The following is a 25,306-nucleotide window of genomic DNA, read 5'->3' as shown; positions in this document are numbered from 1 at the left end:
CTCTGGATCATCCAGATGGTCATTGGCAAACTTCAGACGGGCCTGGACATGCGCCTGCTTGAGCAGGGGGACCTTGTGTGCGCTGCAGGATTTTAATCCATGACGGCGTAGTGTGTTACTAATGGTTTTCTTTGAGACTGTGGTCCCAGCTCTCTTCAGGTCATTGACCAGGTCCTGCCGTGTAGTTCTGGGCTGATCCCTCACCTTCCTCATGATCATTGATGCCCCACGAGGTGAGATCTTGCATGGAGCCCCAGACCGACGGTGATTGACCATCATCTTGAACTTCTTCTATTTTCTTCTATTTTCTAATAATTGCACCAACAGTTGTTGCCTTCTCACCAAGCTGCTTGCCTATTGTCCTGTAGCCCATCCCAGCCTTGTGCAGGTCTACAATTTTATCCCTGATGTCCTTACACAGCTCTCTGGTCTTGGCCATTGTGGAGAGGTTGGAGTCTGTTTGATTGAGTGTGTGGACAGGTGTCTTTTATACAGGTAACGAGTTCAAACAGGTGCAGTTAATACAGGTAATGAGTGGAGAACAGGAGGGCTTCTTAAAGAAAAACTAACAGGTCTGTGAGAGCCGGAATTCTTACTGGTTGGTAGGTGATCAAATACTTATGTCATGCAATAAAATGCAAATTAATTACTTAAAAATCATACAATGTGATTTTCTGGATTTTTGTTTTAGATTCCGTCTCTCACAGTTGAAGTGTACCTATGATAAAAATTACAGACCTCTACATGCTTTGTAAGTAGGAAAACCTGCAAAATCGGCAGTGTATCAAATACTTGTTCTCCCCACTGTATATAGTGTGCCATTTGGGATGTAGACAATATGATGATCAGATCTGGGGGGATTATAAAACCTACAAGGTTCACAAGTCTGATTCTAATACTAGTTCCCCCTCAGAATGGAAATAGAGGTTGTGGTACCAAGTTAGCCTTGGTGCCAGTCTGTTTCTGCTCGCTTGTCAACTCCTTATGGAATTGTCATGCAAAATGTTTGGCTTGGGTAAAAGCACAAACAGATCTTGGACCAGGCTAGCACCAAGTTGTTCTTGAACAAAAGGAAAACAGCCTATATACCAGTTGTGCTTACATACAGTACTGTAATCATTCTCATTGACAGACTCGAGAGCTAGGTACTTCCGGAGAACCTTCTGAGGAAATTAGAATTTTTAGAATATGCTTGCAGTCATTTCTTTACAATCGAGCACCTCTCTACAATTGAAGTGACTCAGACCATTGTATGCCTGGCAGTTGATATAAAGATATATTTCACATCCAGGTATGAAGAAACCTGGATCAACTAGAATTGATTCTCTCAGCTAGATTTTATTTGCTTTCCTCTCTCCTTGCGAAACACTTACATTTCTCTGAGAGCTAAAACTAAATGTCTAAATGTTGTTTAGTTGTCCGTAGGGATGCACGACATATCGGTATCGGCATATAATGGCTTTGCTAGTTTTATGTTCTTTGTTTTTGTATGTTGACAATGAATGATTTTCTGCACTGCTCATCTCACTATAGTCCTTAGTTTAATTCTGCAGAATTGACCTGATAACAACATTTGTGATGAATAGCCTCCTGTAACCATGGCAGCTTCACTTAACCTATTCTGCTACAATACATTTAGTTACTGGAAGACAAAAGAAAGATACCGGAAGAATGAATCTCTTAAGTGAAAAAACTAAAACGACAGACAGAATTGCTTGACAGAATTGTTCTAACATTGCGAGAGACCTGAGGTATTGAGGTACATGAACTAAGCTACTAACAGACCATACGAGCCATACTCTTCCAGAGAAGTCGTTCCATGTTATTTCAGCAAGCCATGACACCCATCATCTCAGATTGTTCTCAAAATATTTCTGTAGTAAGAAACAGGTAAGATAGGTATTTCTGAAACATTATTTTGTTTACATTTTATCTTGGAGAAATTAGGCTAATTAATTGCAACCAAATCGGCCATTTTAATTTATAGGATTCAGATAATATTCAATAAATATAGCCCCAAACATCCGATTTGGACCAAACGTCTTCCTACCAATGAGTAAGACATGAGGAATCCCCCCAAAAATGTAAAAGCCACCCACGTACCCCCAACACCAACAACCAGTATTCAGTATCAGTTCTCCATGATTGATAAGTAGTATGACGCTGCGGTTTGAAGTATTGCTTTTCCATACTATGTAATGTATTCCCTATGAAACTGATTATGTTTTTCCCCCCCTGATAGTATTGAAGTGGTTTGCATTATTTACCATGAAGTAGTGTGAAAGTACCAGGTTTTGACCACTAGATGCCACTGTTCCTGCTACACCATCACACTCTTTTATGCTTTTAGAGCCATTTCCTGATAATTTTATTGAAACACATAAGACTGCCATGCAATTAATTACTTTATTAAGGCTGTCACAACATTTAGTCCCTAGCCAATTTCTCCATCAAAGTGTTTGGCTTGTAAGGAAAAGTGTTCATATGAGAATTGCATCGGGATAGCCCTCTCAGAGAGCAGCCACTTCTTGGACTATTCAAGAAGAGTTGGTTTTCAGCATTAAGTTGCTATAAGAACAAGCTGAATTGCTTTCATGGAGTACTGGCTTGAATTGTGAGGACCACACAATTTATTTTCATAATGAGACAAATCTATTTGTTTTCTACCCAAAGTTGTAAAATCAAATGTTGTGATGTAAACACAAGAGACCAGCAAAATGGATAAAAGAGTGGCGGTATAGCAGGAACAGTGGCACTTAGTGGTAAAAATCTATAGACCGGTTGGCTGATAACGTCACAAACATTATGCGCACACATCGTTGTGGCCTGAAGCCGTGCTTTGCAATGATTCTGAACGGTGAGATAACGAGCAACAATGACAAGAAGCTACCATGTGGGGAATCGTATGTGTCTTGTTTCAGCTAGTTGCATCTTCAAATAAAATACATTGTTTATTGGTCACATACACATGGTTAGCAGATGTTATTGCGAGTGTAGGGAGTGTGTTCTTGATACCATGTCTTGTTTTGAGGTGTTTTGACTTGCTAATATGTCATGTCAATGCTAATATGGCAAAAATTTGCTAACTGACATCTGTAACAATGTATTTGAGTCAACAAGTGCTCATTGTGCAAATGTATGTGTTCAACAAACATTTGGAGACTAAATATAGTTTACATGTTGTCAACAATCTAAGACAAACAGGTTTTTTCCCCCCATAGTTGCGCAAGCGTTACTTTTGTTGCTTAACAACCAATGCAAGCCACTTGAATTACTAATTTCTCTGAACAGGGGGAAAAGAAACATCACCAGATGCACAGGGAATACATTACATAGTATGGAGAAGCAATACTCCAAGCCACAGCTTCATACTACTTGTCAAACATAGACAACTGATACTGTATACTGGTTGTTGGGGTGGGATTGGCATGGGGTGTAGGGGGTCCGTGGGTGGCCTTTGACCATTTTTTGGGGACGCATTGTTAGGAAGATGTTTGGTCCAAATTGGATGTTGGGTGATATATTTATTGACTACTATCTGAATCTTATAAATTAAAATTGTCAATTTGGATGAAATCAATTAGCTTAATATTTCAGATCTAATTATATTTCAACAAAATAATGTTACAGGAATGCTAATCGTATCTCCTCTTACTAACTACAGAAACAATTTCAGAACAATCTGGTGGTCCTCTTTTTTGTGCTTTGAGGTGGAACGACTCAGAGCAAAGCCACACTCAGATTTCCATTCTGAAGGGGGATTGGCTCAGACAAAGTTCTGCCGACGAATCAGTCCAGGCATTTCCAGGAAGATGGGAGGGGCCACAAATAACTTTGAGATCCCCCAGCCCCCTTCCAGAGCCTTCAAGACGAGCATAATGTTACCAGCCACTAGACGCTGATCTAGGGACAGTATTTTGCAGTTCTTGCTCTAATGGTTAAGGTTAGGGGTTGGGTGAGAGTAAGCTGATCCTAGATCTGTGCCAGAGGGGCAAATTTAAACCGTAACCCATCTCCAGTGGAGTAGGAAGCGTCTCCTCTCACTGACCAATGACCTTGTCCGTCCATCTCTCACTGACCAATCACAGAGTCTAGCCACTTCCTGTATGCAAGGGCGAAGCATCCCTGCTCGGGGGAGCGGCAGCCGTCCAGGACGCTGGCTACGAAACCGTGCTCTGAGGGGAGGGCGGGGGGGCAGGGGTCAGGGGGACCCCGCTTCAGACGCTTAGTGTCACGGGGGTCTGGAACCCCGACCCCGTCCACCTCCATGGCATTCTGACCCTCCTGAGCCTGTCCGTTCCTGCTCTCCGCCCTGTCTAGACCCACTCCTCTAGGGGAGGCTGTGTGAGGATGTCTGCTCAGCCCATCGTCAGTGTGGTTCAGCTGGGGAGACTCACTGCCACGGCCCTGGCCTTCGTGGTGATCGTGGTCCCGCCTCCAGTGGTGCCAAAGGTAGAAGATGTGTCGCCTGGAGACAGATAGTGGTTAGGAAATACAGTGTTGGTTTTGATGTCATAGTAAACTGCTATCATTGAAAAACTGGATTTCTAGGATCTGTAGAACTGTAAAGCTAAAAAAACATTTTGTTGAAACCATATTATGTTTTCAAGGGGAAAAGATGCCACTCTAGACAAAAATAACAATATCCTCTAAGATATCACTGAGTCATGACCATCTTGGCCAAATCAATGTATAAATAATCTTCACATTCTCTACAGCCATTAGTCATCAGTTAGCAACCATCTGAACACTGTTACCATGGCACCCCTTACTTCGCCCTATCACAACAAAGCTGGTCAGTAGGGCTGGGCGATATGGCTTAAAAATCGAATCTCCGTTTTTTAATACTTATGGGCAATTCACAATATATATATATATATAGATTGAATGTGTTCTCTAAATAAGCTTCGTTGTACAATTAAACTGTAAAAAAAAAAATGCATTTCAAACAGTCAAACATAATCTAATGAATTTAGGGCTAGGCTAAATATAAGCCTTCCACAAGCATAAGACCCACTAATAATTGTATTATTTTATCAAAACAGTTGAACCTGCTTTTTTGCAATGATCACTGATCTGGTTTTCAAGTCAATCTATGAAAATGAACTATGCATAATTCCATGCCTGCTATTTCCTTGGCGTTGGTGGGGAAGCTTGTTTCAGTGATCCTGAAGATTATACAGGTGGGGTTTTGGCCCCAGGCAGGTTCAACCATGCCGGGCAGGTTGCAGGTGAGAGGACAAACTAAACACAGCACCTGGCCCTCCAGGTTGGGGGTTAGGCGTGGGGCTAAAAAAAACACCCTGTAAAAACACACTGTTGCAGAAACTGCAACAACAACTTTGAAAACTACAACAAGGGACCCAACAGGAAACTCCAACCAATCCATAGGCACTATAGATATGTGGTAGTGGAGTATGGGCCTGAGGGCCCACACTTAGTATGTTGTGAATTCTGTAATGAATGTATTATAATGTTTAAGAAAATTGTAGAACTGCCTTAATTCTGCCGGAGCCCAGCAAAAGTAGCTGCTTCCTTGGCAGATACAAATACTATGACAGCTTTAGATGAAAGACCCTCCCGGGAAATCAGGGGCTCGATAACACGTTTTCTAGGGCCCAAAACTACAGTACTTCTTAGAGCATGGAACATCCTCACCATGTTTGAAACTTCATGACAGCTCAAGTTATCAGAGATGGAACATGAATATCCTGTGTGTAAGCGAAAGCATATGGACTGGTTCTGGACGCATGGTGAAAAGCGATGGCTAAACAATCTTTTCAGGAAAGGATGATTCCCACTCCAGTGGTCTAGCCCTCATTATCAGTAGAACAACTGCCAAATCATTCTTGGAATGGGAACCCATCAGTGACCGGCACATCAGAGCAAGACTTGACTCCAAGGACTGCAAGTTCACCATCCTGCAATGTTATTCCCACACCAACGAGGCAGAGGAGGAGAACAAGGATGACTGATTCAAGCAGCTACAACAAGTAGTATCCAAGGTCCCACAACACGGCATGGTCATGACAGCGGTGGATTTGAATGCAAAGGTTGGAGCAGATAACACAGACTGTGAATAGGCTAGTGGGCAACAACAGTGAAAAGATTGTCGACTTTTGCCTCAATAACAGCTGTGTGATTGGTAGCACACAATTCTCTCACAAAGACATCTATAAATTAACATGAAGATCCCCAGATGGTCACACAGTCAACAAAATTGACCACATCATTATCAATAAGAAATGGCGAAGGTGTCTGCAGGATATCAAGGTTCACCGTGGGGCAGATGTCAACAGCGACGACAACCTGGTAATAGCCAAGGTCAGGCTGAAACAATACAACAAGGGCCGAACGTCTTTGACATCAACAAGCTCACATCTCCTAAAATAAAGAAAGCTTTTACCATTAAGCTAAGAAATCGCTTCAGTCCATTAGCCAATGCAGAGGAACACCAAGGCACAGTTGAAACCACGTAAAGTAACATCGAGAATGCGTACACAGAAACGGCAAAGAAAGTTATTGGCTTTAGAAAGAAGGGCAAAGAAGTGGTTAACACAAGATTACATGGAAGAAAATAGATGTGAGAAGGCTGGCCAAAGAAACTGCTGAGCGCAAAATCACCCAGGCTGATTGAGCGAGCAAAGCAAGAATATAAGACCAAGGACAAAAAAGTAAGAAAGAGTGCTGGAAGGGATAAGATAATTGGCCAGTGAGGCAGAACAAGCTGCAGCAAGAGGAGAACTAAGTACTGTATATAAGATCACAAGACAGCTCTGTGGCCAAGTTAGCAACCACACAATGCCAGTCAAAGACAAACAAGGTAAAACAACCAAAGAGGAACAAACTGCAAGATGGGTTCAGCATGTTGAAGAGGTTGTCAACTGGCCAATGCCTAATGATCCAAAAGACCCACCAACCTCGGATGAGATTGATGGTATTGACACCGGTGCACCAGTTGAAGCAGAGGTCCAAGCAGCCATCAAGGCTTATGAAGACTGCACACTGAGCTTCTTAAACCTGATGTCAACACAGCTACCAAGGTGCTGACTGATATATTTTGCAAGATCTGGGAGCATGATGTCTTACCACAAGACTAGAGAAAAGGCCTTATCGTCAAACTGCCAAAGAAAGGACACCTCAGCGAATGTGACAACATACAACTAAACTCAGCAAAAAAAGAAACATCCTCTCACTGTCAACTTTTCGGCAAACTTAACATGTGTAAATATTTGTATGAACATAACACGATTCACAGCGAGGACGATCAGCTGTCCATCCTTTCTCCCTGTAGCGCTGTCTTAGGCGTCTCACAGTACGGACATTGCAATTTATTGCCCTGGCCACATCTGCAGTCCTTATGCCTCCTTGCAGCATGCCTAAGGTACGTTCACACAGATAAGCAGGGACCCTGGGCATCTTTCTGTTGGTGTTTTTCCAGAGTCAGTAGAAAGGCCTCTTTAGTGTCCTAAGTTTTCATAACTGTGACCTTAATTGCTTACTGTCTGTAAGCTGTTAGTGTCTTAACGACCGTTCCACAGGTGCATGTTTATTAATTGTTTATGGTTCATTGAACAAGCATGTGAAACAGTGTATACACCCTTTACAATGAAGATCTGTGAAGTTATTTGGATTTTTACTGATTATCTTTGAAAGACAGGGTCCTGAAAAAAAGACGTTTCATTTTTTGCTGAGTTTATATCTTCTGCAGGATACACCTCAAAAGGATTGACATTGCTGTCGATGACAAACTCAGACAAGAACAAGCAGGGATCCGCTAAGGAAGAGCATGCATTAAACAGATCTTTGCCCTGCACAACATCATCGAGCAGTGCCGAGTGGAATGCACTCCTCTACATCAACTTTATTGATTTCAAGAAGGCATTCGATAGTGTTCACCATGAGAGCTTATGGAGGGTCCTTGGAGCCTACGGAATACCACCTAAGATTGTCAACCTCATTGGGAAGTTCTATGAAAACTTCGAATGTAGCATCATCCTTGATAGTTCTCCTACAGAGTAATTTCAAGTCTGGTGTCAGACAAAGCGGTATCCATTATTTGATCCGTTTTTCTTGTTACCATCGACTGGGTAATATATCAAACAACATCTGACAATTCCAGAGGAATCTAGAGGACCCTCTTCCCCCATCTAGAGGACCTTGACTTTGCTGATGATCTGGACCCTATATCATCTAAACACATCCACCTCCAGGAGAAGTTAGACAGACTCTGCATGTATGCTAAACAGACTGGTCTCCATATCAACATACAGAAGACCCAAGCCATGAGCATTAATACATCACCAACACCTACAATTACCATTGATGGAGAGGCGCTTAAATTTGTCGACAACTTCACTTAACTTGTAAGCCTAATCAGCAGTGACAAAGGAGCCAAAAAAAACCTCAAGGCCCGACCAAACAAAACCAGTGGATTTTTCAGTCGACTCCATCCCATATGGAGCTCAAAAGTATACAGACTAGGCTTGCACATTCAGAGGTGGGAATATTCAGAGGTGGACACTTTTCTTCTGAATTAACAGGAATATATGGGAATTAACAGAAATATATGCATATTAATACCATTTAAATGTAGATGTTTTTTGCATTGGATATATTTACCATATAATATGGAGACAGAAACATAAACCTTTTACCTTATCATAAGTAGACATAATTGCAAATGATTAAATCCTTCCAATAGAAATTTTAAAAAACGATTTAGTTATGAACTGAACTTTAATTAAATGAGTTGACTCTTCACATGAGATGATTTCACTGAACAACAAAGGTAATATTGAATGATACCCAATGATCCATCGCATCTCCAAATAACCTTTTCAACATACATCTGTAAAATGATAGTCTATAAACTAAAGCTTTGGTTGTCTTCCTCTCAGGCATCCATGTGTTTTCCCTGGACCTCTTGAACATAAGACTCTGAGGCCTCATCGTCACTGTCACTTTCCAACATTGTTGAGGATGGCTTGTCAGGCTCAAAATGCCTCAAATTTGCCCGGATGGACACCAATTTTTCAACCCTTGTATTGGTCAGCATGTTGTGTGCTTTGGTGCATGTGTTCCCAAACAGGGACCAGTTGCACTCTGAAGCGATTGATGTTGGTGGGATTTGGAGGATGATGGAGGCAACGGGGAAAGAGCCTCAGATCCACAAAGTCCCTTCCTCCAGGTGGCTGATGAGATATGTTGGCACGACTGCCATAATGCATCTCCATCCCAAAGCCCTTGCTTGGAAGTATACTTTGCCAGACTGCCAAGAACCTTGCCCTCATCCAGGCCAAGGTGGAGAGACCTTAGGCCTTGTTGACCTCTGCATCAGACAGGATGCTCTTGCCAGCATACTTGGGGTCCAACATGTACTCTGCGGCGTCTATGGGCTTCAGACAGAAGTCTTCACGCTTTTTGATGTATTTCAGAACTGCAGTTTCCTCTGCTTGGAGCAACAGTGAAGTGGGCAGGGCAATACGGTATTCTTCTCTTACATCTGCAAGCAGAGTCTGAACATCAGACAGGATGGCATTGTCTCCCTCAATCCATGCAATGACTACTGCTATAGGTTTCAGGAGTTTCAGGCTGCTTACCACTCTCTCCCAAAATACATAATCCAGGAGGATCCTCTTGATGGGGCTGTTCATATCGGCAGACTGTGATATGGCCATTTCTTGGAGAGACTCCTTCCCCTCCAGGAGACTGTCAAACATGATGACAACACCACCCCAACGGGTGTTGCTGGGCAGCTTCAATGTGGTGCTCCTATTCTTCTCTCTAACTTGATGACCCTTCACATACCTAACCATTTCCTTGGCTCTCCTGTAGAGTGTATCCATTGTTTTCAGTACCATGATGTCCTTGAGGAGCAGATTCAATGCATGAGCAGCACAGTCAATGGGTGTGATGTGAGGGTAGGACTCCTCCACTTTAGACCAAGCAGCCTTCATGTTCACAGCATTGTCTGTCACCAGTGCAAATACCTTCTGTAACCTTTCGGTTACTAGTCCAATGCTCTAACCACTATGTCATATAAAATATATTCACCCCACCCAGTATTGTAATCGAAACTTACCAGAAATCATGTAGTCCTTGGCTCAGACAATGTAGTAGTGTGGGCTCAATAGCATCTCATTAGTGTGCAAGATCTTCAGAATCAGCTGTATATGTGATGGAAGAGTGCACTGCACATGTGATAGAAGAATGCACTGTGCATGCAGAGGGTTGCAATTCCATTGAATTGTGGATAGTTTAACCAACATATGCCACAAGACCTAGAACTGCCTTATGTGTATCCCACAAAAAAAGGTTCACTGTTATAAGCTAACTTTTTTGATGAATTTAAGCAAAATTACCCAAATTCCCAGGCTAAACTTCTTATGGAAAATTACTGGAAAATTTCCGACCCTTTGCAACCCTAATACAGACTCAAACTAATTTCAGGATTTATAATAGCAATGTGAAGTCACTGCTTTTATATGGCTCTGAGTGCTAGAGGGTAGTCAGTGAGATGAGCAGGGTTGATGCCTTCCACAATGGTAGCCTCCGCAAGATCTCCAACATCTTCCGGCCAAACAAGATCTCTAACGAGAACCTGTATAGGAGGACAGGCTATAAGAACATTGTCCTGGAAATAAATATATGCAGGTTGTGTTCGCTTGGTCATGTGCTGAGGATGCTGCCAGAAAGGATCACCAAAGATGCCCTCAGATGGATACCAACTGGAAAGCGCACAAATTGTGGCCAAAGACAGACACCTGTGGCAGAAGATTGTTACAGCCCCACCCGGGACGAAGAGGACTAAGTAAAGTAAGTATGCATAATGCACAGTCACTAATAAACCTCTTGTAACAGGTCATTTAGAAAATTACAAAACGTGTTGTTCGGATCCTGATTGAGTGATATGTTGGAGTTGTGGGATAACAACCGTAAAATACCATGACATGTTAAATGTCATAATTCCACTGTGCCTCAGCCCTGGCTGTAAATTCAAAAACATAATCTCGTTCGGGAAAAAGGCGCCTTCACATGATTTTTCCATGCTACTATTTGGTTTGCAAAAGTTGGGAGTTGTATAAACCCTTCTGTCTGCCTCTACGATCTGTGCAACAATGTATCATTTTACAAATGTGATCTCTACCTAGCCCAAGAAGGAACGTGAAACTAATAATTCAACATGGAATACGTAAACACTCAGAATTCCATGAATTCATTAACCAGCGCATGTGCGGCCTATTGGATATTTATTAAAACATTATTTATTGAAGTTCTTGTCAATCATGCTCATTGAATCACTGCTAGCTAGCTACATGCCAATGATTTGTTTAGCATAACAACATCTAATTAATAGAATGATTAGCATTAACAACTAGGTCAAAACATGAGAAAATAACTAATGACAAGCTCGCTTGGGAAGCAACTTCAAAATACAAAAACAAATTGCATGTCATTTCTATTTTTATAAATATGTTGGCAACCGTTTTATAAAAGCAATAAGGCCCCTCGAACCCTGGGATAATCATGTGACAACTCCATCCTAAGGGCTGTTCCCGGCCCTCGGCGAAGCCCTTAGTTGGAAGTTAGCACACGATAATCACAGATAACTTAATACAAAAAGTAAGAGCGTCGATCAGAAAACCAGTCAGTATCTGGCGTGAACACCATTTGCCTCATGCAGTGTGACACATCTGCTTCACATAGAATTGATTGGGCTGTTGATTATGGCCTGTGGAATGTTGTCGCACTCCTCTTCAATCACTGTGCGAAGTTGCTGGATATTGGTGGGAACTGGAACACACTGTCGTACACGTCGATCCAGAGCATCCCAAACATGCTCAATGGGTGACATGTCTGGTGAGTATGCAGGCAATAGAAGAACTGGGACGTTTTCAGAGTCCAGGAATTGTGTAAAGATCCTTGTGACATGGGGCCGTGTATTGAAACAGGAGGTGATGGCGGCGGATAAATGGCACGACATGGGCCACAGGATCTCGTCACTGAATCTCTGTGTATTCAAATTGCCATCTATAAAATGCAATTGTGTTCGTTGACCGTAGTTTATTCCTGCCCATACCATAACCCCACGGCCACCATGGGGCACTCTGTTAACAATGTTGACATCAGCAAACCGCTTGCCCACATGACGCCGTCCGCCATACACACTGTCTGCCATCTGCCCGGTACAGTTGATACCGGGATCCATCCGTGAAGAGCACACTTCTCCAGTGGGCCAGTGGCCATCTAAGGTGATCATTTGCCCACTGAAGTCAGTTATGACGCCGAACTGTAGTCAGTTCAAGACCCTGCTGAGGACGCCGAGCACGCAGATTAAATTCTTTGGTTGTGCAAATCCAGTTTCATCAGCTGTCCAGGTGGCTGAAGCAGGTGATACCGCAGTTGAAGAAGCCTGGACTGGCGTGGTTACACGTGGACTGTGGTTGTGAGGCCGGTTGGACGTACTGCCAAATTCTCTAAAATTACATTGGAGGCGGCTTATGGTAGAGAAATTTACATTAAATTCTCTGACCCATCTCAAATAGCGAGTTGAAACTGCTTGTTGTCAGAGAGGAAGAAGTGATCTTTCATCTTTGTTGTTATGAGTGGCAGGGGGAGGAGCTTTGTGTGTAGGGGAGGAGCTTGGTGTGTGTGTTTAAACGGGAGGGTACACAGTCATAGCAGAAGGAGTGAATGAGACGAGACCATAAAGACATGAGAACAAGTGGACATAAACACTCATAAAAACGAAAAATAGAGCAGCAGATTCTTGCGATATTGGCGTTTGAAATATCGTGCTAAAACATAAATTAGAATAAAACAATAATTTGATATCACATCCAGCCCTACTGGTCAGGTATAAACACTTTCTACTGAGCAGCTGATCTTCAGCCTCTCTCTCTGTTCCCTCTTTCCCCAGTCCTCTCTCTGTTCTCCCTCTCTGCCCTCACTCGCTTGATCTGTTCCCTCTTTCCTCTCGCCATTCTCTATATCTCTATTCTCTCCCTCTCTAGAAGAACAAAGAATGTTCTGCAGCAACAACAAAAAAGTATTCAGACGCCTTCACTTTTTCCACATTTTGTTACATTACAGCCTTATTCTAAAATGTATTAAATAAATCTAATTCCTCAATCTACACACAATACCCCATAATGATAGTGAAAACAGGTTGAGATTTTTTTGAAAATGTATTAAAAATAATAAACAAAAACATTTATTCAAACCATTTGCTATGACACTCGAAAATGAACTCAGGTGCATCCTGTTTCCATTGATCATCTTCTTTGTGATGTTTCTACAACTTCATTGTCCATCTATGGTAAATTAAATTAATTGGACATGATTTGGAAAAGGCACACACCTGTCTATATAAGGTCCCACAAAAAATGTCTGCAGCATTACAAGTCCCCAAGAACCCAGTGCCTTCCAACAGGACAACGACCCGAAGCACACAGCCAAGACAACGCAGGAGTGGCTTCTGGACAAGTCTCTGAATGTCCTTGAGTGGCCCAGCCAGAGCCCGGACTTGAACATCTCTGGAGAGACATGAAAATATATGTGCAGCGACGCTCCCCATCCAACCTGACAGAGCTAACGTAACAAATTGTGGAAAAAGTGAAGGGGTCTGAATACTTTCCGAATGCACCGTATATGACATGATAGGGACCCACCAACACATCCACTACTGAAGAGTCCTGAGAACATTGTAATGGTCTAAAGGACAATAAAAACGATTGGCATAATAAAGCATTTGCCACCAATATGGAGGGTAGTTAGCCAAACTCTGTACAGTATCTATGGCTCTAGTTGAAATTAGGCCGCACCCTAGATACAACAACGTGCTGGTCCATGATTGGTCCTCCTTTGGTCTCACCTGTGACACCAGAGCGTCTCATAATAAAATGTGTTCTGTGATTGGCTAACATTGTAGTCTCAGGTTGAGTGACAGTGGCCTGTGGGCTCGTACCTGTGACACCAGAGTGTCTCGTGTCCGGGGAAGGACTGGATGAGGTCAGTACACAGCTCCATCTCCTGGTGGAAGAGCTGGGGCACGGCCGCCACCAAGGACTGGTCCTCTGGGGTGGCGGGAGAGGGGCAGGGGGCTGCTGCTGTGGCCTCTCCGTTAGCCTGGTGGGGGGGGTGGCCTGGCTGGGGGTCCGGGCTGGGACTGCGAGGGCTGGAGCTGCCGAGGCTAGGCCAAGGGGCATGGTGGTGGTGCATGGACTGGCTGAGCTCCCTGACCAGGGCCTTGAGCAGGAACTGGCGGTAGTGAAAGCCACTGTGGTCCGACACGTGCATGGAGACCCACTCACGCATGGAGGACAGCTCATCATGGAGGACCTGGGAAAAGAGGAGGAGAGGTGACCTCATTCAAGCAAGGTTTTCCATTCAAAGGTATTTGCCCTATGCTAACCAACATATGATTAAAGAGGACATTGAATTGCAGGTGTACATGTTCAGACAAACAGCAATTTTTAACAATAAAACAATGTATGTTATGGTTGGCATTATACTTGTGCACACTAGCAATTCCAAAAGAGAGAGGGGAATTATTTGGCTTCTTACAAAGACATGATTTGACCAATCAAACGCTATCAGGACAGACATTACACGAACCTAACCCAAATGGGTGATCAGAAAGTAGGCTTATCCTATCATAACAGGAAGTGTCTATTAAAGGATCATTGCTACAGTCTACTCTGTCACAGTCTATATCCCTGGTCCTAATAAACAGTAGCATCTCTCCATATCCTAGGAGTACCTAGCATGGCTTAAAAATTAGGAACGGATCAACTGAGCCACAACACTCCATCCACCTTTAAATCCCTAGGCCTCTTATTTTAGGATCAGGCCTTAGGAATTTGCTGCATTAATGCCTGCACTGTCCCCAGATCAGTTAAATGGACTAGAAAGTTCCTGTCCTCCTCACCATACAGTGACAGGCCAGAGATATGAGGCAGCGAGGGCTAGAGACACACAGACCCTGGTCATACTGTATAAGCCATGCTAGCTGCATGAAACATTCATAGCTAGTTGCCTGCTAGACTAACACACACATATGTTTTCTGTCAATGTTACATTGAAAGAGCTGTCAATGTTTTGACAGAGACCATGAACATACAATTAAGAGGCAGAGCGAGAGAGAAAGGCAGAGCGAGAGAGAGGCAGAAACAGAGACAGGCAGAGCGAGAGAGAGGCAGAGACAGAGAGAGAAGAAGAGAGAGAGGCAGAGAAATGCAGAGAGAGGCAGAGAGAGAGAGAGAGAGGCAGCGAGAGTGGCAGAGAGAGCGGCAGAGAGAGAGAGAGGCAGAGAGAGAGAGAGAGAAAGTGAGAGAGAGGCAGAGAGAGAGAGAGACAGAGCGGGAGAGGCAGAGAGAGACGGAGCGGGAGAGGCAGAGAGAGAGAGAGGGACAGAGAGAGAGAGGCAGAGAGAAAGGCAGAGCGAGAAAGTGAGAGAGAGGCAGAGCCAGAGAGAGGCAGAGCGAGAGAGAGGCAGAGAGAGAGAGGCAGAGAGAAAGGCAGAGAGAGAAAGCGAGAGAGAGGCAGAGCCAGAGAGAGGCAGAGAGAGAGAGAGACAGAGCAGGAGAGGCAGAGAGAGAGGCAGAGAGAGAGAGGCAGAGAGAGAGAGAGACAGAGCGGAAGAGGCAGAGAGAGAGAGAGGGACAGAGAGAGAGGGACAGAGAGAGAGAGGCAGAGAGAGAGAGAGAGAGAGAGAAGCAGAGAGAGGCAGAGATGCAGAGAGAAGCAGAGAGAGGCAGAGAGAGAGCAAGCGGCAGAGAGAGTCAGAGCGAGAGAGAGAGGCAGAGCAAGAGAGAGAGAGGCAGAGCGAGAAACAGAGCGATAGAGAGAGGCAGAACAAGAGAAAGGCAGAGCGAGAGACAGAGCGGAAGAGGCAGAGAGAGAGAGAGAGGCAGAGAGAGGCAGAGAGAGAGAGAGAGAGGCAGAGAGAGAGAGAGGGAGAGGGAGAGAGAGGCATAGGGAGAGGCATAGAGAGAGAAAGAGAGAGGCAGAGAGAAAGGCAGAGAGAGGTATAGAGAGAAAGGCAGAGCGAGAGAGAGGCATAGAGAAAGAGAGAGGCAGAGCGAGAGAGACAGAAAGAGAGGCATAGAGGGAGAGAGAGAAAGGCAGAGCGAGAGAGAGAGGAAAAGAGAGAGAAAAAGAGAGAGGCAGAGAGAGAAAGAGGCAGAGCGAGAGAGAGTCAGAGCGAGAGAGAGAGGCAGAGCGAGAGAGAGAAAGAGAGAGAAAGGCAGAGAGTGTCAGAGGCAGAGAGAGAGAAAGAAAGAGCGAGAGGCAGAGAGAAAGAGAAAGGCAGAGAGAGAGGCAGAGAGAAAGAGACAGAGAGAGAAAGGCAGAGAGGCAGAGAGCGAGAGACGCAGAGAGAGAGGTAAATAGAGAGGCAGAGAGATAGAGGCAGAGAGAGAGAGAGGCAGAGAGAAAGGCAGAGAGGCCGAGAGCAAGAGAGAGGCAGAGAGAGAGAGAGAAAGGCAGAGCGAGAGAGAGAGGCATAGAGAAAGTGAGAGAGGCAGAGAGAGGGAGAGGCAGAGAGAGCGAGGCAGAGAGAGAGAAAGAGAGAGCGAGAGGCAGAGAGAGAGAGGCAGAGAGAGCGAGGCAGAGAGAGAGAAAGAGAGAGGCAGAGAGAGAGGCAGAACGAGAGAGAGATGCAGAGAGAGAAAGAGAGAGCGAGAGAGAGAGAAAGAGAGAGGCAGAGAGAGAGACAGAGAGAGAGGCATGGAGGGAGAGAGAAAGGCAGAGCGAGAGAGAGAGAGAACCAGAGAGAGAGAAAGAGAGAAAGAGAGAGAGGCAGAGTGAGGCAGAGAGAGAGGTAGAGAGAGAGAGGCAGAGAGAAGGAGAGACGCAGAGAGAGAGAGAGAGAGAGGGAAAGAGAGAGCGAGAGACAGAGAGAGCGAGAGGCAGAGAGAAAGAGAAAGGCAGAGCGAGAGACGCAGAGAGATAGGCAGAGAGAGAAGCATAGTGATGCAGAGAGAGAGACAGAGAGAGAAGGCAGAGAGAGATAGAGGCATAGAGAGAAAAGGCAGATAGAGACAGAGCGGCAGAGAGAGAGGCAGAGAGAAAGAGATAGGCAGAGAGAAAGAGATAGGCATAGAGAAAGAGATAGGCAGAGAGAAAGAGAGAAAGAGAGAGGCAGAAAGAGAGAAAGAGAGAGGCAGAGTGAGGCAGAGAGAGAGGTAGAGAGAGAGAGGCAGAGAGAAAGAGAGACGCAGAGAGAGAGAGAGAGAGAGAGAGACAGAGAGAGCGAGAGGCAGAGAGAGAGAGAAAGGCAGAGCGAGAGAGGCAGAGAGAGAGGCAGAGAGAGAAGCATAGTGATGCAGAGAGAGAGGCAGAGAGAGAAAGGCAGAGAGAGATAGAGGCATAGAGAGAAAAGGCAGAGAGACAGAGCGGCAGAGAGAGAGGCATAGAGAGAGGCAGAGAGAGAGGCAGAGAGAAAGAGATAGGCAGAGAGAAAGAGATAGGCAGAGAGAAAGAGATAGGCAGAGAGAAAGAGAGAAAGAGAGAGGCAGAAAGAGAGAGGCAGAGAGAAAGGCAGAGAGAGGTATAGAGAGAAAGGCAGAGAGAGAGAGAGAGGCAAAGGCAGAGAGAGAAAGGCAGAGAGGCAGAGAGCGAGAGAGAGAGGCAGATAGAAAGAGAGGCAGAGAGAAATAGATGCAGAGAGAAAGAGAGGCAGAGAGAAAGAGAGGCAGAGAGAGAGGCAGAGAGAGAGACAGAGAAAGAAAGGCAGAGCGAGAGAGGCAGAGAGAGAGAGAGACAGAGAGAGGCAGGGAGAAAGAGGGTTAGAGAGAGAGAGAGGCAGAGAGGGAGGGAGAAAGGCAGAGAGAGAGAGGGAAAGAGAGAGAAAGGCAGAGAGTGTCAGAGGCAGAGAGAGAGAAAGAAAGAGCGAGAGGCAGAGAGAAAGAGAAAGGCAGAGAGAGAGGTAGAGAGAAAGAGACAGAGAGAGAAAGGCAGAGAGGCAGAGAGCGAGAGACGCAGAGAGAGAGGTAAATAGAGAGGCAGAGAGATAGAGGCAGAGAGAGAGAGAGAAAGGCAGAGCGAGAGAGAGAGGCATAGAGAAAGTGAGAGAGGCAGAGAGAGGGAGAGGCAGAGAGGCAGAGAGAGCGAGGCAGAGAGAGAGAAAGAGAGAGCGAGAGGCAGAGAGAGAGAGGCAGAGAGAGCGAGGCAGAGAGAGAGAAAGAGAGAGGCAGAGAGAGAGGCAGAACGAGAGAGAGATGCAGAGAGAGAAAGAGAGAGCGAGAGAGAGAGAAAGAGAGAGGCAGAGAGAGAGACAGAGAGAGAGGCATGGAGGGAGAGAGAAAGGCAGAGCGAGAGAGAGAGAGAACCAGAGAGAGAGAAAGAGAGAAAGAGAGAGAGGCAGAGTGAGGCAGAGAGAGAGGTAGAGAGAGAGAGGCAGAGAGAAGGAGAGACGCAGAGAGAGAGAGAGAGAGGGAAAGAGAGAGCGAGAGACAGAGAGAGCGAGAGGCAGAGAGAAAGAGAAAGGCAGAGCGAGAGACGCAGAGAGATAGGCAGAGAGAGAAGCATAGTGATGCAGAGAGAGAGACAGAGAGAGAAGGCAGAGAGAGATAGAGGCATAGAGAGAAAAGGCAGATAGAGACAGAGCGGCAGAGAGAGAGGCAGAGAGAGAGGCAGAGAGAAAGAGATAGGCAGAGAGAAAGAGATAGGCATAGAGAAAGAGATAGGCAGAGAGAAAGAGAGAAAGAGAGAGGCAGAAAGAGAGAAAGAGAGAGGCAGAGAGAAAGGCAGAGAGAGGTATAGAGAGAAAGGCAGAGAGAGAAAGGCAGAGAGGCAGAGAGCGAGAGAGAGAGAGGCAGAGAGAAAGAGATGCAGAGAGAAAGAGATGCAGAGAGAAAGAGAGGCAGAGAGAAAGAGAGGCAGAGAGAGAGAGAGGCAGAGAGAGAGAGAGGCAGAGAGAGAGAGAGAGTCAGAGAGAGAGAGAGAGTCAGAGAGGCAGAGAGAGGCAGAGAAAGAGAGAGGCAGAGAGAGAGACAGAGAAAGAAAGGCAGAGCGAGAGAGGCAGAGAGAGAGAGAGACAGAGAGAAAAAGAGAGAGAGAAAAAGAGAGAGGCAGAGAGAGAAAGAGAGAGAGGCAGAGCGAGAGAGGCAGAGCGAAAGAGAGAAAGAGAGAGAAAGGCAGAGAGTGTGAGAGGCAGAGAGAGAGAAAGAAAGAGCGAGAGGCAGAGAGAAAGAGAAAGGCAGAGAGAGAGGCAGAGAGAAAGAGAGAGAAAGGCAGAGAGGCAGAGAGCGAGAGAGGCAGGGAGAGAGAGGCAGAGAGAGAGGTAAATAGAGAGGCAGAGAGATAGAGGCAGAGAGAGAGAGAGGCAGAGAGAAAGGCAGAGAGGCCGAGAGCGAGAGAGAGGCCGAGAGAGAGTGCGAGAGGCAGAGAGAGGCAGAGAGAGCGAGGCAGAGAGAGAGAAAGAGAGAGCGAGAGGCAGAGAGAGAGAGGCAGAGAGAGAGGCAGGAAGAGAGAGAGAGGCAGAGAGAGAGGCAGAACGAGAGAGAGAGGCAGAGAGAGAAAGAGAGAGCGAGAGAGAGAGAAAGAGAGAGGCAGAGAGAGAGACAGAGAGAGAGGCATGGAGGGAGAGAGAAAGGCAGAGCGAGAGAGAGAGAGAACCAGAGAGAGATAAAGAGAGAAAGAGAGAGAGGCAGAGTGAGGCAGAGAGAGAGGTAGAGAGAGAGAGGCAGAGAGAAAGAGAGACGCAGAGAGAGAGAGAGAGAGAGAGAGAGACAGAGAGAGCGAGAGGCAGAGAGAGAGGTAGAGAGAAAGAGACAGAGAGAGAAAGGCAGAGAGGCAGAGAGCGAGAGACGCAGAGAGAGAGGTAAATAGAGAGGCAGAGAGATAGAGGCAGAGAGAGAGAGAGAAAGGCAGAGCGAGAGAGAGAGGCATAGAGAAAGTGAGAGAGGCAGAGAGAGGGAGAGGCAGAGAGGCAGAGAGAGCGAGGCAGAGAGAGAGAAAGAGAGAGCGAGAGGCAGAGAGAGAGAGGCAGAGAGAGCGAGGCAGAGAGAGAGAAAGAGAGAGGCAGAGAGAGAGGCAGAACGAGAGAGAGATGCAGAGAGAGAAAGAGAGAGCGAGAGAGAGAGAAAGAGAGAGGCAGAGAGAGAGACAGAGAGAGAGGCATGGAGGGAGAGAGAAAGGCAGAGCGAGAGAGAGAGAGAACCAGAGAGAGAGAAAGAGAGAAAGAGAGAGAGGCAGAGTGAGGCAGAGAGAGAGGTAGAGAGAGAGAGGCAGAGAGGCAGAGAGCGAGAGAGAGAGAGGCAGAGAGAAAGAGATGCAGAGAGAAAGAGATGCAGAGAGAAAGAGAGGCAGAGAGAAAGAGAGGCAGAGAGAGAGAGAGGCAGAGAGAGAGAGAGGCAGAGAGAGAGAGAGAGTCAGAGAGAGAGAGAGAGTCAGAGAGGCAGAGAGAGGCAGAGAAAGAGAGAGGCAGAGAGAGAGACAGAGAAAGAAAGGCAGAGCGAGAGAGGCAGAGAGAGAGAGAGACAGAGAGAAAAAGAGAGAGAGAAAAAGAGAGAGGCAGAGAGAGAAAGAGAGAGAGGCAGAGCGAGAGAGGCAGAGCGAAAGAGAGAAAGAGAGAGAAAGGCAGAGAGTGTGAGAGGCAGAGAGAGAGAAAGAAAGAGCGAGAGGCAGAGAGAAAGAGAAAGGCAGAGAGAGAGGCAGAGAGAAAGAGAGAGAAAGGCAGAGAGGCAGAGAGCGAGAGAGGCAGGGAGAGAGAGGCAGAGAGAGAGGTAAATAGAGAGGCAGAGAGATAGAGGCAGAGAGAGAGAGAGGCAGAGAGAAAGGCAGAGAGGCCGAGAGCGAGAGAGAGGCCGAGAGAGAGTGCGAGAGGCAGAGAGAGGCAGAGAGAGCGAGGCAGAGAGAGAGAAAGAGAGAGCGAGAGGCAGAGAGAGAGAGGCAGAGAGAGAGGCAGGAAGAGAGAGAGAGGCAGAGAGAGAGGCAGAACGAGAGAGAGAGGCAGAGAGAGAAAGAGAGAGCGAGAGAGAGAGAAAGAGAGAGGCAGAGAGAGAGACAGAGAGAGAGGCATGGAGGGAGAGAGAAAGGCAGAGCGAGAGAGAGAGAGAACCAGAGAGAGATAAAGAGAGAAAGAGAGAGAGGCAGAGTGAGGCAGAGAGAGAGGTAGAGAGAGAGAGGCAGAGAGAAAGAGAGACGCAGAGAGAGAGAGAGAGAGAGAGATAGACAGAGAGAGCGAGAGGCAGAGAGAGAGAGAAAGGCAGAGCGAGAGAGGCAGAGAGAGAGGCAGAGAGAGAAGCATAGTGATGCAGAGAGAGAGGCAGAGAGAGAAAGGCAGAGAGAGATAGAGGCATAGAGTGAAAAGGCAGAGAGACAGAGCGGCAGAGAGAGAGGCAGAGAGAGAGGCATAGAGAGAGGCAGAGAGAGAGGCAGAGAGAAAGAGATAGGCAGAGAGAAAGAGATAGGCAGAGAGAAAGAGAGAAAGAGAGAGGCAGAAAGAGAGAGGCAGAGAGAAAGGCAGAGAGAGGTATAGAGAGAAAGGCAGAGAGAGAGAGAGAGGCAAAGGCAGAGAGAGAAAGGCAGAGAGGCAGAGAGCGAGAGAGAGAGAGGCAGATAGAAAGAGAGGCAGAGAGAAATAGATGCAGAGAGAAAGAGAGGCAGAGAGAAAGAGAGGCAGAGAGAGAGAGGCAGAGAGAGAGAGAGTCAGAGAGAGAGACAGAGAGAGAAAGAAAGAAAGGCAGAGAGAGAGAGGCAGAGAGAGAGAGAGAGAGACAGAGACAGAGAGAGGCAGAGAGAGAGAGGGTTAGAGAGAGAGAGAGGCAGAGAGGGAGAGAGAAAGGCAGAGAGAGAGGGAGAGAGAAAGGCAGAGAGAGAGAGAAAGAGAGAGAAGCAGAGTGATGCAGAGAGAGCGGCAGAGAGAGAGAGAAAGGCAGAGAGAGAAAAGGCAGAGAGAGAGGCAGAGAGAGAAAGGCAGAGAGAGAGAGGCAGAGAGAGAGAAAGGCAGAGAGAGAGAAAGGCAGAGAGAGATGCTGAGCGGTGCAGATAGATGCAGAGTGAGAGAGAGGCAGAGACAGCAAGGCAGAGAGAGAGAGGCAGAGAGAGAGAAAGAGAGCGGCAGAGAGAGAGAGGCATAGAAGGAGAGAGAGGCAGAGAGAGAGGCAAAGGCAGAGCGAGAGAGAGAGAGAGAGGGAGAGAGAAAGGCAGGCAGAGAGAGAGAAAGAGAGAGAAGCAGAGTGATGCAGAGAGAGGCAGAGAGAGAAAGGCAGGGAGAGACAGAGCGGCAGAGAGAGTCAGAGCGGCAGAGAGAGACAGAGCGGCAGAGAGAAAGGCAGAGAGAGAGAGGCAGAGAGAAAAAGGCAGAGAGAAAGGCAGAGAGAGAGAGGCAGAGAGAGAGAAAGAGAGAGAAAGAGAGAGAAGCAGAGCGATGCTGAGAGAGCGATGCAGAGAGAGAGAGCGGCAGAGAGAAATGCAGAGAGAGAAAAGGCAGAGAGAGAGGCAGAGAGCGATAGAGGCAGAGAGAGAGGGCAGATAAAGAGGAAGAGAGAAAGAGAGAGGCAGAGAGAGAGACAGAGAGAGAGAGGCATAGAGGGAGAGAAAGGCAGAGCGAGAGAGAGAGGCATAGAGAGAGAAAGAGAGAGAAAGAGAGAGGCAGAGCGAGGCAGAGAGAGAGGCAGAGAGAGAAAGAGAGAGAGAGGCAGAGAGAGAAAGGCAGAGAGAGAGAGAAAGGCAGAGAGAGAGAGAAAGGCAGAGCGAGAGAGAGGCATAGAGAAAGAGAGAGGCAGAGCGAGAGAGACAGAAAGAGAGGCATAGAGGGAGAGAGAGAAAGGCAGAGCGAGAGAGAGAGGAAAAGAGAGAGAAAAAGAGAGAGGCAGAGAGAGAAAGAGGCAGAGCGAGAGAGAGTCAGAGCGAGAGAGAGAGGCAGAGCGAGAGAGAGAAAGAGAGAGAAAGGCAGAGAGTGTGAGAGGCAGAGAGAGAGAAAGAAAGAGCGAGAGGCAGAGAGAAAGAGAAAGGCAGAGAGAGAGGCAGAGAGAAAGAGACAGAGAGAGAGAGGCAGAGAGCGAGAGAGGCAGAGAGAGAGAGGCAGAGAGAGAGGTAAATAGAGAGGCAGAGAGATAGAGGCAGAGAGAGAGAGAGGCAGAGAGAAAGGCAGAGAGGCCGAGAGAGGCAGAGAGAGAGTGAGAGAGGCAGAGAGAGGGAGAGGCAGAGAGAGGCAGAGAGAGCGAGGCAGAGAGAGAGAAAGAGAGAGCGAGAGGCAGAGAGAGAGAGGTAGAGAGAGAGGCAGAGAGAGAACCAGAGAGAGAGAAAGAGAGAAAGAGAGAGAGGCAGAGTGAGGCAGAGAGAGGTAGAGAGAGAGAGGCAGAGAGAAAAAGAGAGAGCGAGAGAGAGAGAAAAAGAGAGGCAGAGAGAGAGGCAGAGAGAGGGGCATGGAGGGAAAGAGAAAGGCAGAGCGAGAGAGAGAGAGAACCAGAGAGAGAGAAAGAGAGAAAGAGAGAGAGGCAGAGTGAGGCAGAGAGAGGTAGAGAGAGAGAGGCAGAGAGAAAGAGACGCAGAGAGAGAGAGAGAGAGAGGGAAAGAGAGAGCGAGAGACAGAGAGAGCGAGAGGCAGAGAGAGAAGCATAGTGATGCAGAGAGAGAGGCAGAGAGAGAAAGGCAGAGAGAGATAGAGGCAGAGAGAAAGAGAGGCAGAGAGAAAGAGATGCAGAGAGAAAGAGAGGCAGAGAGAAAGAGAGGCAGAGAGAGAGAGGCAGAGAGAGAGAGAGAGAGTCAGAGAGAGAGAGAGTCAGAGAGAGAGGCATAGAGAAAGAGAGAGGCAGAGAGAGAGAGACAGAGAGAGAGAGAAAGAAAGGCAGAGAGAGAGGGTTAGAGAGAGAGAGAGAGGCAGAGAGGGAGAGAGAAAGGCAGAGAGAGAGGGAGAGAGACAGGCAGAGAGAGAAAGGCAGAGAGAGAGAGAAAGAGAGAGAAGCAGAGTGATGCAGAGAGAGCGGCAGAGAGAGAGAGAAAGGCAGAGAGAGAAAGGCAGAGAGAGAAAAGGCAGAGAGAGAGGCAGAGAGAGAAAGGCAGAGAGAGAGAGAGGCATATAGAGAGAAAGGCAGAGAGAGATGCAGAGCGGTGCAGAGAGATGCAGAGTGAGAGAGAGGCAGAGACAGAAAGGCAGAGAGAGAGAGGCAGAGAGAGAGAAAGAGAGCGGCAGAGAGAGAGAGAGGCATAGAAGGAGAGAGAGGCAGAGAGAGAGAGGCAAAGGCAGAGCGAGAGAGAGAGAGGGAGAGAGAAAGGCAGAGAGAGAGAGAGGCAGAGAGAGAGAAAGAGAGAGAATCAGAGTGATGCAGAGAGAGAAAGGCAGAGAGAGACAGAGCGGCAGAGAGAGAGAGAGCGGCAGAGAGAGGCAGAGAGAGAGAGAGGCAGAGAGAAAAAGGCAGAGAGAAAGGCAGAGAGAGAGAGAAAGAGAGAGAAAGAGAGAGAAAGAGAGAGAAGCAGAGCGATGCAGAGAGAGATAGCGGCAGAGAAATGCAGAGAGAGAAAGGCAAAGAGAGAGGCAGAGAGCGATAGAGGCAGAGAGAGAGGGCAGATAAAGAGGCAGAGAGAAAGAGAGAGGCAGAGAAAGAGAGAGGCAGAGAGAGAGACAGAGAGAGAGAGAAAGGCAGAGAGAGAGAGGCAGAGAGAGAGAGAGAGAGAGAGAGAGAGAGAGAGAGACAGAGAGAGGCAGGAAGAGAGAGGGTTAGAGAGAGAGGAATAGAGGGAGAGAGAGAAAGGCAGAGAGAGAAATAGAGGGAGAGAAAGAGAGAGGCAGAGAGAGGCAGAGTGAGAGAGAGGCAGAGTGAGAGTGAGAGAGAGGCAGAGAGAGGGAGAGAGAGAAAGGCAGAGAGAGAGAGAGGCAGAGCGAAGCAGAGAGAGGCAGAGCGATGCAGAGAGAGAGAGGCAGAGAGAGAGAGGTAGAGAGAGAAAGGCAGAGAGAGAGGTAGAGAGAGAAAGGCAGAGAGGCAGAAAGAGAGAGAGGCAGAAAGAGAGAGAGGCAGAGAGGCAGAAAGAGAGAGAGGCAGAGAGAAAGAGAGAGGCAGAGAGAGAGGCAGAGAGAGAGGGACCCTATCTCGTCGTACTCCTACCTTCAGGTTGCCCTGGGCCATGTTCTGCAGGACCCAGATACGGTGCGACCAGGCGTTGTAGTTGCTAGGGTAGCGGCTGGCGGCGTCGGCGCATACCTTCATCTCGTCGTGTAGAACCCTGTGGAGCCGCTCACTAAGCCGCGTCCTCTCTGCTGAGTCACGCAGGTCACTGTCACCCTGCTCCTTCCTATCCGAGCTGGGGGGAGAACACTCCCGTAGCACCTGCTGTAGTACCCAGCGCCTGGAAACAC

At 47.0% G+C, this 25,306-nt stretch overlaps 1 protein-coding gene across 1 annotated transcript in view; it reads right to left on the bottom strand.

Moving 5' to 3' along the window:
• Positions 1 to 1,522: 1,522 nt before the first annotated feature.
• LOC139576363 (protein prenyltransferase alpha subunit repeat-containing protein 1-like) overlaps positions 1,523 to 25,306 on the bottom strand; it is a 72,054-nt gene continuing 48,270 nt past the window's right edge. Inside the window, exons 5-7 of the mRNA XM_071402398.1 lie at positions 25,056 to 25,296; positions 13,970 to 14,343; positions 1,523 to 4,468 (exon numbers count right to left, since the gene is read on the bottom strand). Of these exons, the coding sequence (XP_071258499.1) occupies positions 4,072 to 4,468; positions 13,970 to 14,343; positions 25,056 to 25,296 (1,012 nt within the window). The 3' untranslated portion in view covers positions 1,523 to 4,071. The remainder of the gene's footprint in view (positions 4,469 to 13,969; positions 14,344 to 25,055; positions 25,297 to 25,306) is intronic.

Source organism: Salvelinus alpinus, chromosome 5 (genome assembly GCF_045679555.1).
Source record: "Salvelinus alpinus chromosome 5, SLU_Salpinus.1, whole genome shotgun sequence".
Lineage (NCBI taxonomy): Eukaryota > Metazoa > Chordata > Actinopteri > Salmoniformes > Salmonidae > Salvelinus > Salvelinus alpinus.
The sequence above is the reverse complement of the archived record's forward strand: the minus strand, read 5'-3'. Positions and strand labels throughout refer to the sequence as shown.